This window comes from Saccopteryx bilineata, chromosome 10 (genome assembly GCF_036850765.1).
Source record: "Saccopteryx bilineata isolate mSacBil1 chromosome 10, mSacBil1_pri_phased_curated, whole genome shotgun sequence".
Taxonomy (NCBI): domain Eukaryota; kingdom Metazoa; phylum Chordata; class Mammalia; order Chiroptera; family Emballonuridae; genus Saccopteryx; species Saccopteryx bilineata.
The window spans coordinates 25,833,187-25,851,149 of NC_089499.1; the positions used below are offsets into that span (position 1 = coordinate 25,833,187).

The 17,963-nt window shown below is 42.7% G+C and overlaps 1 protein-coding gene and 1 non-coding gene across 13 annotated transcripts in view; both read left to right on the plus strand.

The window, feature by feature from the left end:
- THRB (thyroid hormone receptor beta) overlaps positions 1-17,963 on the plus strand; it is a 392,197-nt gene that overhangs the window by 317,611 nt on the left and 56,623 nt on the right. For 10 of the 12 annotated variants that reach the window (XM_066245972.1, XM_066245976.1, XM_066245969.1 and 7 more), the window contains one exon: positions 1,870-2,130. The exons of the other annotated variants lie outside the window; for them this stretch is intronic. In XM_066245972.1, coding sequence (XP_066102069.1) covers positions 1,870-2,130 — 261 coding nt within the window. The remainder of the gene's footprint in view (positions 1-1,869; positions 2,131-17,963) is intronic. 12 annotated transcript variants of the gene reach the window in all.
- Positions 17,385-17,460, plus strand: TRNAP-GGG (transfer RNA proline (anticodon GGG)). The gene has a single exon. It is a non-coding gene; the product is annotated as a tRNA-Pro (tRNA).

Below are 17,963 nucleotides of genomic sequence, written 5' to 3' on the forward strand. Positions count from 1 at the left end.
ATCCTAATCTGTTTTCTTTTAATGGATCATGAACATAAGTGCCTATAATCGCACCAGTAGCTGGCGTGGTTGCATCCAGACTGTGCATTGAAGAGTGCCATGTAAACTCTTAGGAGAAAGGACCCATGTTTATTTAACTGACCTCATACAATGCCTAGCACAGCTCTTTGCACGGATTGAAGTTCCAGGGCTCTTCTCTGAATAAGAGCAAGTGTTGCATCCAAAAGCTATCACATCGTATGACTTTTTAAAAGCAATTATTGCTTACTGGCCAAAAAGTAGGATATTTCAAGCCACAGCATTTTCATTTACTGTGGCAAAGAAATCCTATATCGTGACTTGATTGCTGTAGTTGTTCACTGTCTTCTCCTGGAGGAGAAATGGAGTGTATGGAGACCAGAATCTTCACACAGAAACCTGAAGACCCGGAAGGGTAAACGTCACTTCCGAAAGTGACTGAGAGTTCATTCCAGCTTTAGAGAAACCGTCCTAACCAACATCAGTGGAAGATATCTAGGAGCTTTAGCGAGGTTACTTATGAACACCTAAACTATTTCTAACCCTTGTGTCAAATAATTTAAAAATCATTTTAAATGCTTGAAACAGCTTAAAATTCCCAGTAATACGCACAGATCAGGATAGTATTATACAGATATCTATAGTCCTTTAATAAATTCAGCATTAAAAAGTCACTTATAAATGATAGTCTTTCAACCACTATATGTGATCAGTTAAAAAGTAGAACTAGGTTTATTATTATTTTTTTTCATTTTGACAGACCCTAGCCTAAGAATTTCTGGAAATAGGAGGACCAAATGGAGTATATTTTTTAATGTGTATGCATTTAAAAATATATATATATATTAGCTTGCTCATTATTACTTTCTACTTTCTATCTATGCACAGTAAAGATCATTAGAGAGGTAAAATAATAATAATAATAATAATAATGATAAAGTACTGATAAAAAACCAAAATATTGTCACAAAAATAAGTTAAAATATTGTTTGTATTTTAAAAAGGATTATTAAGGAGATAAAATTTGCCACTAAGGAAGGTCAGTGTGAGCAAGTTTTCATTATCTGTTTCCATTTTCTCCCCATTTTCTAGACAGCTACAAGTCCCCATCAATTGACTAGAGGAAAACCACATAATGCACATAAATAATGAACTGCCTGTACCTCAACAAAGGAAATTTAGGCCTTATCAGTCTATCATTGGGGCTCTTAATTCACCCCGCAACTAAAGTCCCACCTGCAATCCTTCACCTGCTCTCACTGCCAGGTTGAGACTCCATTGAAACCATGTACAAGATCCAACCTCCTTCTTTCAGGCCACCAGAGGTAGAAGGAGGACAAAGTTGTCACTCAGTGTAGCCACGTGAACAGGTCCCACTTAAGTAACAGGGTGCCCCTCAGGTCAGCCTGTGATAAAACCCAAGTCAAACAAGGCTGAATCCTGGATATTTTATGTCCTGAGGATCTGAAAAGTGTTCACGACCAGCCCTGACCCTCCAGACCTCAAATGGTCACCTAAGCAGCCACATTAAATTGGTGTAAACGCGCTCTGGGGCCATTGCTGTGGAAGCGAGACTGGCGAAAGGACAGCCTTCCCAGGGAGGAACCAGTGTCTCTGTAGGCACTAAAAATAAGGGGGAATGTGTTGATCACTCCGACAGGCAACCCAACTGTGGTGGCTCTATGCCCAAGGCTGACAAATTCTGCATCTTTTTCGTCGCCGTCAAGTGGAGATGCATGTGAATATCGTCAGCCCCAAAGAACTGAGAAACAGTTCGCCTTCCAGGACTGCGTCTCAACAGAGTCTTGACAATGCCAACAGCTCATCATCTCATATCTTTCAACCCTCCAGAAAATGGCCTTCCAGCCTGGGACAAACCGAAGCACTGTTCAGGCCAAGAACACGACTGGAAGCTAGTAGGAATGTCTGAAGCCTGCCTACGTAGGAAGAGCCATTCGGAGAGGCACAGCACATTGAAAAATGAACAGTCGTCACCACATCTCATCCAGGCCACTTGGACTAGCTCAATATTCCACCTGGACCATGACGATGTGAATGATCAGAGCGTCCCGAGTGCCCAGACCTTCCAAACGGAAGAGAAGAAATGTAAAGGTAACCAATTTTTTTATTAAACCATATCAAGTGTTTCGCCAAGGAAAAACAATTCTCTGTTGTCACTGTGCTTGGTCTTCCTGATTCCAGTGTCTAGTGTCCATGCATTTCCCCTAACTATTCTGTTATGAAGTTTCTTTATCCCCAAATCTTCCTTTAATCATAAATAAATAAGGGGGTTCCACAGGAAAGCAATTCATTTTGGTTTCATGTCATATTGGGGCACTTGGGGATAAGACATTTGTGTTTCTCTAATTAGCAGAAAGGTTGTTAGTTTTGGCTTTAATTCTGTTTTTTCGATCTGAGTAGAAACAGACATTGCTATCATTATATAAATAGTTGCTCTGAGATGTGTGTACATATGTGTGTGTGTGTGTGTGCGTTTCTTTTCTCAATTGTGCCAGCAGCTAATGGGATCTCAAAGTCTACCTTTAAACTAAATAGACAGTTCATGTTCAAAAGAGAGGTTTTAAGTTGTTGTTTCTTTAACTCATTAAGTCCTTGTGTCATCATCCTAAAAGGCAAGATTATGGTGTTAGGAGGTTGTCACCTTACAAAATATATGTTAAACTGGCCTAAGTTACTGATTGCATTAGATTTAACTGGTCTTTACCTCAAGTCGCCTCCACCCTGACAGATGTCTTTGTGCTGATCGCTTTATTGTCTTAGGGCTCCCCAAAATCTTCGCTTCTTAAATTAGTCTTTAAATGTTCAAGAAATTAATTTGTATCTTTAAATGTCCAAATTCATAGAACTTCCCATTCTTTCCAAATTAGTATTTTTTTTAAAAAGGCTTTTGTTTTTTTCTTTATGGATTTTGATTCATGATAAAACTTTTAATTGGATATTTGAAAATTTGACAATCACAAACCAAGACATATTAATGAAAGTTTGTAAGGACTTCTATATATGAGCCGTGAAAGACTTTTGCAAACTCTTCTGACTTGAACATAAAACACGTGATTATATTTATCCCTCTCAAAAAAAAAAAAATCTGCTCATCTTTTAGCTTTTCTAGAAATACTTCAGAAGCTCCTTGGAATTACCAGTTGACCTGGGAAGTTGAGTGCACAGATTTATTCACAATTGGTACCTATATTCAGTCACTCACTCAATCATAGGGACCATCAACGTCTTGGTCATTTAGAAGAAACATAGACCTTGGGTATCTAGAGATTCCTACACTGTACACTTTCAGTGTGTTAGTACACCTTAAAAGCAAATATAGGCCCTGGCCGGTTGGCTCAGTGGTAGAGCGTCGGCCTGGCGTGCAGAAGTCCCGGGTTCGATTCCCGGCCAGGGCACACAGGAGAAGCACCCATCTGCTTCTCCACCCTTCCCCCTCTCCTTCCTCTCTGTCTCTCTCTTCCCCTCCCGCAGCAAGGCTCCATTGGAGCAAAGATGGCCCGGGCGCTGGGGATGGCTCCTTGGCCTCTGCCCCAGGCGCTAGAGTGGCTCTGGTCGCAACAGAGCAACGCCCCAGAGGGGCAGAGCATCGCCCCCTGGTGGGCAGAGCGTCGCCCCTGGTGGGCGTGCTGGGTGGATCCCGGTCAGGCGCATGTGGGAGTCTGTCTGACTATCTCTCCCGGTTTCCAGCTTCAGAAAAATAAAAATAAAAAATAAAAAAATAAAAAACAAATATAAAAGAATCCTTGTTTGGATCCAAGACCCTAAGTATTGATAATACAGAGGTTAAGACCATGGTTTTGAATCTGACATATTTTGGACTAGAATCCTAGCCCTTCCAAATGTCTGTCCTTGAGCAAACCTATGTGATTGTTGATAAAATTAAATAAGGTAATGTTTTTAAGCATTTGGCATAAGACCTCTCATATAGTACTCTCTGAATAGCAGTTACCTTTATTGCCGTGATCTTTATTATGAGTTCTGCACCATTAAATCACATCAATTCCTTGGGCTGCACTGTGTGCCTGGCAAAGAAGGGAGACCAAGACAAATGAGTGTGGGGTAGGACATGACATTTCAGGGAGGTTAGAATTGATTTTGCATTCATTCAGCTCTCTACTGCTGAAAGCCAGAGAATTATTTAATAAGACACTATAAATAAATTATTAAAGTTCTTCCTCAAGATTCTAGTACTAAAAGGAGAACAACTAAGGTCAACTCTCCTGTAGTTTCCAGACTAACCAGGGCTCATCTTGGTATGGACGGAAGCCAATGCTTTGGTTCTATATGAAAAAGCCACCAGGCCCTGGCCAGTTGGCTCAGTGGTAGAGCGTCGGCCTGGCGTGCAGAAGTCCTGGGTTCGATTCCCGGCCAGGGCACACAGGAGAAGTGCCCATCTGCTTCTCCACCCCTTCCCCTCTCCTTCCTCTCTGTCTCTCTCTCCCCCTCCTGCAGCCGAGGCTCCATTGGAGCAAAGATGGCCCGGGCGCTGGGGATGGCTCCTTGGCCTCTGCCCCAGGCGCTAGAGTGGCTCTGGTTGCAACAGAGCGATGCCCCAGAGGGGCAAAGCATCACCCCCTGGTGGGCAGAGCGTCGCCCCCTGGTGGGCATGCCGGGTGGATCCCGGTCGGGCGCATGCGGGAGTCTGTCTGACTGTCTCTCCCCGTTTCCAGCTTCAGAAAAGTACAAAAAAAAAAAAAAAGCCACCAGGAAACCTACACCATCCTGGCCCAAGAACCTTATTAACTGAATCTCATTCATTCATAGAATTACCAGTGAGGCCAGGGAAACAAGGTGATTAGTCACTCTTTTCTTTTTGGACTTGGTTCTTCTCCATCTGGTCTGCTCACCTGCTACCTGTATATAGTCATTGTGATGAGGGCTCTATGTTAATGTCCATCTATACAGGGCACTAATTTCCTGCATTTCTCTATCTAACCCCCAAGCATGCTTGCTCTCTTAGTCCTGGCTACAATTCCATTCGTTCATCCCCTCAGTGTTTATTGAGTGCCTACTCTGTGCGGAACATTGTCCTCGGGGTCGGAGCATGAAGAGATGGCAGCAGGGCTCAGAGAACATCTAAGTAGCCCCGTTTCAAGAACCCCCAAAGGAAATTGATAAGAACTAACTGGCCTTCCAGGATACAAAGAATTAAGGATCTGCAGTGCAGGAACCAAAAGAACAAGTTGACTGTTTGGCATTGTGTAGTTAAGCCCATCTCCCAGACCAGCAATCTAGCCAGTCCAGACCAGTGCACCTGTGAGTGTGATTTGTGGACAGAGATCCCCTGCAGACTGTAACTTTTATCGTGCTATTGATGCAAGTACAGAGACTGAAATAAGCTTTAACAACTTTCAGAGCAATTCAGCGTTGCCACTGGCCTTCAGATGCAGGACCAGTGCGTTCACTTCGCTGAGCAGGGTATCAACCAGTTGGGTGTTGTCGCGTCTGCCTGTCAGCTGTGCGAGGCCAGACCTCCGTACAGCCTTGTGCGGTAGACCCGTGCATTGAGTCATAATGAACAGAATATTTCTTTTAAAATAATTTGAGAATCACTGATTTGTGCTTTAGAGTATTCTTAATGTCTTTCTGTAGGCCTATTTTTGTTATGTATCTAATGTTTCGTTTTTCATTTTGGTCTGATTTCTGCTTTTATTTCCATCTTGCAGATACCTGTATGCCTATCTGCTATGGTCATTCTCACGAAATTAGCTGGTAATACATTTAACTAGAACGAGATCTTTCAAGGCCTTACGTTCTGCTGCAGAGCAGACAATTCAGTTCGGCTTTAGTACTAGAGGCTATTTCCAGCCAGAAGCAAATGACCCCGTTCTCTTCCCCAAGCCACCCTCTATCTCCACACTACACCTCCCTGGAGTTATCGTCACAATTTGAACTGAGAGCTTGCCCATGAGGGCCACATCCTCCTCCTACCCGCCTCCTCCCTTCCCAGAGGCAGAGATGATGCATTCGGTCGGGGTGCTCACAGTTCAAGGGCCAGTGGCACTAGCAGCGCCTGGAGCTTCTCAGAAATGCAGAACCTCAGGCCCCACCCCAGACTACTGAATTGGAAGCTCTGCAAAGGGCCCAGGAACCTGTGTTTAACCAACCCTCTGATTCTTAAAACCTGAGTATCAGCAGGTCCCTTACTCCTACTCTTAAAATTCTTAGTATAGGAAAGGGTCTGCCACCTAGTGGGCACTTGGAGAACATGCGTTTTCTTCCAGTCCTCACCTGGGGAGCCACCTGAGTCTACCCGTTCTTGATTGCACCTTCCTTTAGGCCTGGCTTATTATCTGAATCGCCAACTCCATGTTCTGCTTAATCACTCTGCCTGGTAACACCTCCCTCTCAGACTTGAGCCTTTCTGAGAGCCCCACTCTACCTGCCTGGGGCCCTGATCCTCTTCTAAGTTTTTATATTGTACCAGGCTTCTCCATTTGGTCCTTTCACACCCTCCTCCATTCTTCGCTGGAAACCACGAGACTCCCCCCACCCCCCAGCCCCAGGTGTCCTAGCAGATGCAGGTGCCCTGTAAGGTCTCCACACTTCGATGTTTGACCTTGATGTCAGTCAGAAAACTTCCTGAGACATTGGAACCTGGTGGGAGAAACAAGGCAACGTCGACCCACTTCCCTGCTTGCATCAGCCGGAAGGATGGCAGCAATCTTGTGGTTTCGCTGAATTTTCTCTGTCGATCCACTCTGTGTTTAATATCAAGAGAATCGAGGCCCGGGGCAGGTAGCTCAGTGGGTCCCGACGCAATGAGGTTGCAGGTTTGACTCCCCCAATCAGGGCACCCATGAGAAGCAATCAATGAGTGCACAACGAGGTGGAGCAATGAGTTGATGCTTCTGTCGCTATCTCCTCCCTTCTCTCTCAAATCAATGGAAAAACTTTTTCTTTTTTTTTTTTTTTTACAGAGATGGAGAATTGAGTCTCAGATCCCCGGGAAGGCAAAAAAGAAATAGTCAAATTCATTTTACTAACAAGTTACTTTTTCTCATTATAAAATCCTTCCATGTTCGTTATACAGAAAGTGAAAATTTCCCCAAGGTTTAACAAAAATAATTTTTAAAAAATCATTTGCAATTCCATCCTCCAAGGACGAGCAGTGTTAAAATCTTGACTATATTTTAGTCTTTATTCTGGGCATATCTATTTTTTTACAGACTTCGAATCATATTAGGCATACCGTTTTTACCAGCTTCTAATGTTTTAAACAATATATCATGAACATTTTCCCTTGTCATTAAACATTCTTTGAAACCTGACTTTTATTGGCAATCCATTATTCTTGCTTGTAGATATACTATAATTTATTAAACCAGCCTCCAAGATTTAGACAAGTTAAAGTAATTTTTAAAACAGTATTGTATGTCAGCAAAGGGGTAGACTATTAACTCATGCTCTTCATAAGGAGAAAAAAAATTAATCAAATCAATGAGGACAATTTTAAATGATGTATAATTCTCATTTACCAAAATAACAGTGTTCTAAAAAGGAAAGACATAAAGCCAAGTCATTGTGTATGTTATAATCCTTCAAGTTAGACATTCACATCTTCCACGGGTGATCGCTATCTTTGTCCTTAAGTAAAGCACAAGGACATCTTCAGGTAAACGCATATTTTAGAAGATGGAGAATTTAAAAGTTTGAACCTTTTCACCAGTACAACCCTCTGCTCCATCCATCTCCTCCTTCACTCTGCCCCTGCTCACCATACATCAGGTTGTGCAGGGTCTGCTGAACACACCAGTGTGATTCATATACTTCAAGGGCACTCAGCAGCCTTAGCCATCAACACAAGAATAAGTGCTCTCTGCCAGCTTCTCGCACAGGCAAGAGAACCCTGAGCTTGGATACATCAAAAGGCAGGGAAGAGCACCTTGTAAATAGTCCGAGGCAGACAGAGGTAGAGGGCTAGAAAAGCCAGCAGCCAGAGTGGAGGGCAGGAAAACACTGGAGAAAGGAAATGTTACAGGAAAGGCAAATGTCAGAATCGAGGCTCTGCTTCATCCGGCCTTAGTTTCCACTGAATGGATGGACCACAGGTTTTTCAAGGCTATCTTAGCAATGTTTATCACAATGATGCTTCAACTCAGCCGTCCCCCTTGTAATACTCTGTCCCTTAGAAATACTCACACAAGGGCACAGAGATCTGTGTTCAAAAGTTTACTTTGCATCTTTGTTTTTTGTGCCTTAAAATTTGGAAATGACTCAAATAGGACAATGGTTGAATAAATTATGGTGTATCTAAAGCATCTATTAGAAAAATAAACAGATGGTTTTTTTAATTATTCAGGAATACGTAATGGAGAAGCAATTGTGCATTTAGTGTAATTCCACTTATAGTTTTAAAAGTCTATATAGTTGTGTGTGCACAAATGTGCATAGAAAAAGTTCCTGATGCACATTAGCCTTGTGAAAGTCGATCCCTTAAAAAGGAAAGAGTGGAATAAAGGAGGGTGCTGATATTAATGATGCAAACCTGCATTCAAAATTTTTCTACAAGAATATATTTATGAATAACTTATATAATCTTTTTAGTATTAAGATGTATATGCTTTACATTATGACAGGCTTAGGTTGACATTTTTCTCTTTAATTTACCAGCTCAGGGCAAATTATTTAACCTCTCTGACTCAGTTTACTTCATTCTCAACTGGGTAATAATGTCCGGTTTTTTAGATTTGTGTAAAATGAAAGATAATGTGTGCAAAGCACGCAGCATAGTGCCTGCCATTTTATAGAGACCAGATGGTACCTTACAATATAAATAATCCCTTAGACTTGTGCCCTCTCCACCAGTATTCAGACAAAATCAGGTCTAGTGTGGGTGGCTAATTTACCAACATTGCATTTGAAGTTGAAAGGGTATTATTGCGAGAGTCAGCCTGATAAAGAACCAGAGGTGGCCCTGGCCGGTTGGCTCAGCGGTAGAGCGTCGGCCTGGCGTACAGAAGTCCCGGGTTTGATTCCCGGCCAGGGCACACAGGAGAAGTACCCATTTGCTTCCCCACCCCGCCCCCCTCCTTCCTCTCTGTCTCTCTCTTCCCCTCCCGCAGCCAAGGCTCCATTGGAGCAAAGATGGCCCGGGCGCTGGGGATGGCTCCTTGGCCTCTGCCCCAGGCGCTAGAGTGGCTCTGGTCGCGGCAGAGCGACGCCCCAGAGGGGCAGAGCATCGCCTCCTGGTGGGCAGAGCGTCGCCCCCTGGTGGGCGTGCCGGGTGGATCCCGGTCGGGCGCATGCGGGAGTCTGTCTGACTGTCTCTCCCCGTTTCCAGCTTCAGAAAAATACAAAAAAAAAAAAAAAGAGCCAGAGGTAACTGTTGGAATTCAAAGTCATTCCCTTTCCCTGGACATCTCCCATGGGTTGCCCCAAATGCCCTGATAAATCTGACACCATACCTAGTTATTACATTATTATCGACTCTGTCCCCTGGGCTGCACTTTACATCCCCATGGCTATTCTCTAACTACCAATTTGTAGTTAATCCCTTTCACCATTTTTACCCATCACCCCAACCCTCCTTCCTTCTTAAAGAAGACCCTTGAATATTTCTTATAATACTGGTTTGATGGTGACGAACTTCTTTTGGGTTTTTTTACCCCCTTATTCAGGAAACTCTTTATCTGTCCTTTTATATATTTTTTTAATAAATATTTTTATATATATTTCTATATATACAGTCATCTCTAGCCATATCGCGGTTCACTTTTCACGGTCCCACTGTATCGCGGACTTTTAAATTGTACAATATACCTAATTTTGTATCGTGGATTTTTCACTGTATTGCAGGATTTTGCGGTGTATAGGTATTTTTATATATTGATTATTTTCATTATGTTTGCAGTCAAATAAGCATTTTTTAGAGAGTAGAAAGTGTTTAAGAGCATAGGAAGTGTCTATAAGACTGTGGGAAAGGTTAATAACAGCATGGGGAAGGTTTATAAAAGTGTGGGGAGGGTTTATAAAGCTTTAAAATATATATAAATAATAAAATAATTATAAGGTCGCTACTTCATGGATTTTTGCCTATTGTGGGGGGTTCTGGAACCTAACCCCAATGAGAGACGAGGGACCACTATATTTTAAATGATAACTTTGCTGGGTAGAGTAATTTTGTTTGTAGGTCCTTGCTTTCCGTCACATTGAATATTTCTTGCCAACTCTGGGCTGCAAAGTTTCTGTTGAAAAAAGTCAGCTGACAGTCTTTCGGGAGCTCCCTTGTAAATAACTAACTGCTTTTCTCTTGCTACTTTTAAGATTCTCTCTTTGTGTTTAACCTTTTGCATTTTACTTATGATGGATCTTGGTGTGGGCCTCTTTGGGTTCATCTTCTTTGGGACTCTGTGCTTCCTGGATTTGGATGTCTCTTAGAAAATCATGGTAAAATTACCAAACTAAGGAAATTTAACATTGAAGCATGCTATCAAATAATCTACAATTTTTATTTAAATTTTACAATTTGTCTCCTCCCCACCTGTCTCCATCCACCTGGAAGGGAAGTCTAGGCTGAGACCAGTGCTGGAGGAAGGACTCATCTCTGAGAGGCTTTCCAGGGCTTCATTCCTCCTGACAGGGCTAGGCCAGGTCCCCATCCATCGTTTTGAATATCAGTTTTATTTTCTGATCCTGGATGCAGGCCAAGATTGTACATTTTATTTTGTTTTTGTGTCTCGTTAAACTGCTTTAATCTGGAAGAATTTCACCTCCTTGTTTTTTATGGTATTGAGATTTTTTGAAGAACACAGGCCAGTTAATTTGTAAAATATCCCTCAATTTGGGTTGGACTGATGTTTCCTCATGATTAGAATCATATTATGAATTTTAGGGAAAATACTAAAATAATGCTGTGTCACATGATGCTTGTACCTATAAAAATCTCAACTCAAATATTGTGACTCAGGCCTGACCTGTGGTGGTGCAGTGGGTAAAGCATTGGCCTGGAACGCTGAGGTCGCCGGTTCAGGACCCTGGGCTTGGCTGGTCAAGGCACATATGGGAGTTGATGCTTCTTGCTTCTTCCCCCTTCTCTCTCTTATAAAATCTTTAAAACCTAAATAAAATCTTTAAAAATATATATATATGTGACTCAGAAACCATTTCCAATCTTCCAAATCACCTACATCTTTATATGAAGAAGTTTATATCTTTATTGATGAGCTTGTTCATTATCTCACTGGGTTGGAAGAAAGTGTTTTCTCTGAAAGTCCTCTTATTAAGCATTCGTTCAATATTTTAAGGATGAATGGCTCAAGAGTAAAAGGTATTTGTTTCTCTGTCACCTGTGACATTTTTCAGGTTGGGATGACATTGTGATACTTACCTGGACTTCCCCTTTCTTTGTAGCAGGGACAGAGATGAGAACAGGTTCTCTGTAGTCTGAAGACTTCTGAGACAATTAATAGACTCTGCCTCTTTATTCTCTACTCTTGTTTTAACCAACAGTCTTTTCATAATCCAATCATATTAAATTATAAAACAATGTGGATTGAGTATATCTTAGGTTAATCTTAATATTGACTGTATATTTTGCTATATTACCTGACAGTCGAAATAATTGGAATAATTTTAATTCACTATTTCTAGATTTGGATGTCAGGGTACCAACCTAAAGCAGATCCTATTTTTAAAAACTTATGAATTTTTTTTCCTCATTCAAATACCACCTCCTTCCTCCATGATTCTTTCTCCATCCCCAGCAGATTGAATTGTTTCTTTTTTTATGTTGTTATAAAGTGTTATGAAAGTACTTACTGTGTTCTGCCTTGTCTCATATTAGCTTCTGAATATGCCTATTTGATTCACCAAAGACTAAATTCATCTTGATTTATACCAAAAATGTGCTTAAGTGTGTTCTGTATTCTGTGTGAGAAAGAAAGGTTAAATGAGATTTCCAAATAGACATGTTGGAAGACCTTTGAGTCTAGACTTGAAATGAGCAGTAACTCATTGATGACCAGGCAATGGTGAATGGAAGAATAATGAAGAATGTAACATACTTTGTTTCAGAAATAACTCTATTTTATTCCTTGTTCACTTAACCCTTGAGGTATTCAGTGTGTCGATATTGTTTTCTCCTGCAAAATTTCAGAGGATAGCTATCCTATGGTGTATCTTCCATTACGTCTAGAAGATAATATGTATAATATTGATATATAAATGATGTGAACTTTTAAATTTTTTATATCAATAATCAGTTTTACTTATCTCAAGCTATTTGAAATTCACATCTATTTTTATAAAGCTCTCTTGAGATATAATCTATGTACCCTAAAATTCCTGTTTTGAATGTGCAGTTTCAGAATTGTTAGTATTATTTAGAGTTGTGCACACTTTACCACAATCTTATTTTAGAACATTCCCATCACCACAAAGAAATTTGGAGCTGATTGATACTTACTCTTTATTTCTGTACCCAGCTCCTGGCAACCACTCATCTTCTGTCCCTACAGATTTGTCCCTTCACGGGACACTGCACAGAAATGGAATCGGAATCATACAATATAACTGGCGTCTTTCACGTAGCACGTTGTGTGGTTTTTGTTTTGTTTTGTTTTGTTTTTGTATTTTTCTGAAGCTGGAAACGGGGAGAGACAGTCAGACTCCCGCATGCGCCCGACCGGGATCCACCCGGCACGCCCACCAGGGGCGACGCTTTGCCCACCAAGGGGCGATGCTCTGCCCCTCTGGGGCGTCGCTCTGCCGCGACCAGAGCCACTCTAGCGCCTGGGGCAGAGGCCAAAGAGCCATCCCCAACGCCCGGGCCATCTTTGCTCCAATGGAGCCTTGGCTGCGGGAGGGGAAGAGAGAGACAGAGAGGAAGGAGGGGGGCGGGGTGGAGAAGCAAATGGGCGCTTCTCCTATGTGCCCTGGCCGGGAATCAAACCCGGGTCCCCCCGCACGCCAGGCCAACGCTCTACCGCTGAGCCAACCGGCCAGGGCAGCACGTTGTGTTTGAGCGTCATCCCCATTGTAGCATGTATCAGTACTTCGTTTGAACTTTTTACCTTTAATTATGCTTCATAACATTTTCAAGTGTAAGTGTAGGACTGCAGCCTTTAATGAACTTAAATTAAATCTTTTGATCCATTCTGACAGAGCCTAGCTTTTGCACCACTTGTTCTTAAAGGTAAAAAAAAAAAACCAAAGTAAATGCAGATGATTCAATTACTCTTTCATTATTTCTATTATTAAGGAAATTTTTTTAAATTAATCACTGACATGCTATTCTGGAATAAAGAAAATACACTGTAGCTTTAAATGTCAAAACCATTCCACTCAAACAACCACTCATCTTTTCAAAGCGAGTCTATCAGTGTGAATTACAATGAAATAATGATCTTAACATGTAAAAAATAAGGGAAAATGGATCAATTGCTCTAAGTGATTAAACTGAAGGATATATAAAATGAATGGTTATGTGATATTCATGCAAAGCAGAAATAATACTCATAAAAATATAAAATATTGAAGAGCATTTCTCTCTAGAGATAGAGGTAAAAAACCATCAGTGTCATAATAAGCATATGTATCATAATAAATATAGGAAGTGGGCCCTGGCCGGTTGGCTCAGTGGTAGAGCGTCGGCCTGGTGTGCAAGGGGTCCCGGGTTCGATTCCCAGCCAAGGCACACAGGAGAAGCGCCCATCTGCTTCTCCACCCCTCCCCGTCTCCTTCCTCTCTGTCTCTCTCTTCCCCTCCCACAGCCGAGGCTCCATTGGAGCAAAGATGGCCAGGGAGCTGGGGATGGCTCCTTGGCCTCTGCCCCAGGCGCTAGAGTGGCTCTGGTAGCGACAGAGCGACGCCCTGTAGGGGCAGAGCATCGCCTCCTGGTGGGCAGAGCATCGCCCCCTGGTGGTCGTGCCGGGTGGATCCTGGTCGGGCGCATGCGGGAGTCTGACTGTCTCTCCCCGTTTCCAGCTTCAGAAAAATACCCCCCCAAAAAAAAAAAAAAATATATATATATATATATAGGAAGTGGCATTAAATTAGTATACAAAACTGCATTAAACTAAGCACATCTTTTGAAAATTAGATAAATCAATGTTAGTGATCTTAGACTTTGTGGTAAAACACATAATTAGTTGGCCAGAATTTTCAAAACATTAAAGTCATTTTCTATTTTAAAAAAAGAGCATGGAGAAGTAGACAAGCAAGTTCTAGAATGAGAATTCAAGGGCCAAAATTTCAATACCAACATCTTCCATTAGTATAGTTATATAAGGATGAAAAAAAGTGCCCTCAGTTTTCTACTCTGTAAAATGAATGGAAATACCTCCCCTACCAGTCTTAATGTTTAGTTATGAGGATAACATGCAATATATGACATCATTATTAGCTAGCCAGTCTTCTAATTAAAGTTATACCAAACTGAAATTTTATTGTATATTTTCTAGACTGGGATGCCCAAGCTTTGTCAAACTATATTAGAGTCATTAAAGTTTGCTATCGAGCCCTGGCTGAATAGTTCAGTCACTTAGAGTGTCATCCACAAGTGCAGAGGTTGCCGGTTCGATCCCTAGTCAGGGCACATACAAGAACAGCTCGAAGTTCCTCTCTCTCTCTCTCTCTCTCTCTCACTTTCTCTCTCTCCCTCCCTCTTTATCCTCCTTCCTCTCTTATTAAAATCAATAAATAAAAATTTTTTAAAATGTTTGTTATTGAATCAAATGTTTGCCATAAAAAAAGAGTAGACATTCCACTGGTGGTTTACAAAAAATAAGAATTCAGTGCTGAGGCCCTGGCCAGTTGGCTCAGTGGTAGAGCATCGGCCTGGCATGCAGAAGTCCCGGGTTCGATTCCCGGCCAGGGCACACAGGAGAGGCGCCCATCTGCCTCTCCACCCCTCCCCCTCTCCTTCCTCTCTGTCTCTCTCTTCCCCTCCCGCAGCCGAGGCTCCATTGGAGCAAAGATGGCCTAGGCACTGGGGATGGCTCCTTGGCTTCTGCCTCAGGCGCTAGAGTGGCTCTGGTCGCGGCAGAGCGATGCCTCGGAGGGGCAGAGCATCGCCCCCTGGTGGGCAGAGCGTCACCCCCTGGTGGGCGTGCCGGGTGGATCCGGGTCGGGTGCATGCGGGAGTCTGTCTGACTGTCTCTCCCCGTTTCCAGCTTCAGAAAAATACAAAAAAAAAAGAATTCAGTGCTGAGACCAGTGGTCATATATATTGTGACAGAGACAGAGAGAGGAACAGATAAGGACAGACAGACAGGAAGGGAGAAAGATGAGAAGCATCAATTCTTCATTGAAAATATATTTTAAAACCTTACTATTCTTTCCGTCCTCAGCCTTATGACGTTATTCTGTTATTTATTTTTGTGTATGCACATTTTTCATTTGGCCTGGATCCTGAGCTTTTTAAACATATTATTCCATTGTTTCGAAGCATAAGAAGACTTTGTGATTTGCCTTTGGTCTTGGGAGAGATTAGTTAGAATAAACTCTTGATTTTCATCCTGGGGACGTCTGTATGCAAGACTGTGTGCTAGAATTCCAGGCACTGATACTCTTTATATTGGAAATACTGTGGAAGAGAGTGCTTGAAATAGCACAGATGGATCTGGGAATTTGGGGCCCAACAAACCAATAGTTGATAACTTAAATGGAACAAATTTTATTTTTCCATGTGCAAGAGAGAATTTCATGGACTAAATATCCAACAAGGGTGTTTAGAAATAGCTGAGCCATAAATGTCCTTGTCTGACATGGTTAAGTCTGGACCCCTCAAGGAGGAGAATGACAAACCATGAAGAATCACTACATATCAGGTCCTCAGAGCCCTACAGTATCCTGGACCCCAGTGTCAGCTCCTAGTGGCATCAGGGCAGCAAACTGGAGACCTATTTTATAGCCATGTCCTGTATTCTAACCTATCATCCTGTTTATGTGGAGAAAATACATGTGAACTCACGACCTGGAACATTATGTGTTAGGTCCTTTGGCCACTATCCACTCTCATTCATTCATTCATCCATTCATTTAGTAAGCAACTCCTATATGCATATTGTGGACCCCTAAATTAACTTAAATATCCAGGAAGTACACACTGAACTTTTATCTGTAAAGTATACATTGCTTTTAAGAGAACACAGATATATAAATAGCTACTGTATTTCTGCTTTACTGCGTGGAAAACTGATATTCTTAGTGGAGGGAGACGCAGTATTTTGGAAACAAGCAAGGGGTTTGCAGCCAAATAAACATGCTTTCAGACCCTCACTGATCAGCCTTATGACCTTGAGCAAGTTACTTAACCTCCCCTGGTCTCAGTGTCCTCATCACTGGAGCTGGAACAATAACATCTCCTCCCTACAAGATTTCTATGCCGCTGATCTTACAATTCATCTCCTACGTTGCACCAGGCGATAGATTTTAAAGAATCAAAACCATGTCACCTTTTCCCTCCCCCACAACCTATCCCAGCTTGAAATCACTGTGGGCTTTCAAGATCAAGTTTAAAGACTGACAGGTCCTCCACAACAAGTCCCCAGACTGTTTTTATGCCTGTCTTTTGCCACTGATGTAACCTAAACTCGGGCTCTTTGTTGTTGTGCTGAACAGTGTCTCTGTGCCTTAGTCACACGCTGCTCATTCTTCCTACCTTACCTCTGTCCCATACAGGGATCCGAGCACTGTGAAACCACTTGCAATTAGATTGTATTATTTAAGCATCGCAACAATTTTGTCACTTTCTCAGGCACATTTTTGTAAAAGCAAATCCTGCATGGTGATGGGTCATGAACAAAAGCCTCCCCGTGATATTCTTTAATACAGCTGCAGCAGGCTAGAACTGTCTAAAAAGCTTGTATTAAATGCTAAAGGAGAAAAAAAGTAGAAACAAATTCAGAGTGCAGATGTTTTAAAAGAGGACTTTGATTCTCTGTTCCTATCAAAACAGACTCAGTCCCAGAGCCCAAAGACCTGTCTTTGTTCTGCGGCCACCTGGCCATTTGCACTTGCACGTGTCTGGCTGCTTTTTCTGGCCCGCAAGCCTTCGTCCTTGGTAAAGAAGATAAAAAGGACACACCCTCCAGCAGTTTCCCAGGCACCTCCTCCCTGGCACTGGTGTATAATCAGCAGGGGGGGGGACCAATTCTTCCAAGTGATATATCCCTAAAAATGACCTTACCTCCAGCATTCAACAGAATATATTCAATAGGACAGGCTTCTGCGTTTCTCCAGGTGGGTTCTGTGGGACCCTTATAACAGGTGTTACAGGGTTCTATGATCAGATATGTTCAAGAAATGCTGAATTATGCAAAGTCATGCAAAACTCAACAGTTTCCCTTCGTGGATCTCCAACAGATGGATCAAACAACCACAGTAATCAAAGGGAGAGTGAGGCCCTGGCCGGTTGGCTCAGCGGTAGAGCGTCGGCCTGGGGTGCGGGGGACCCGGGTTCGATTCCCGGCCAGGGCACATAGGAGAAGTGCCCATTTGCTTCTCCACCCCCGCCCCCCCCTCCTTCCTCTCTGTCTCTCTCTTCCCCTCCCGCAGCCAAGGCTCCATTGGAGCAAAGAGGCCCGGGCGCTGGGGATGGCTCCTTGGCCTCTGCCCCAGGCGCTAGAGTGGCTCTGGTCGGGGCAGAGCAACGCCCTGGAGGGGCAGAGCATCGCCTCCTGGTGGGCAGAGCGTAGCCCCTGGTGGGCGTGCCAGGTGGATCCCGGTCGGGTGCATGCGGGAGTCTGTCTGACTGTCTCTCCCCGTTTCCAGCTTCAGAAAAATACAAAAAAAAAAAAGAAAAGAAAAGAAAAAAGGGAGAGTGATCCATGCTAATTAAGACACCTCAGACTGAAGAAGTAAGAAAGTTCCAAAGTGGTTAGAATTGAGCATGATCCTAGACTCAGGGTTTCGTATAATTCAGGGGGCGTCCTGAAGAGGAAGAGTCCATCGCCGGGCCTGAGGCAAGTCCCCTTCATTCC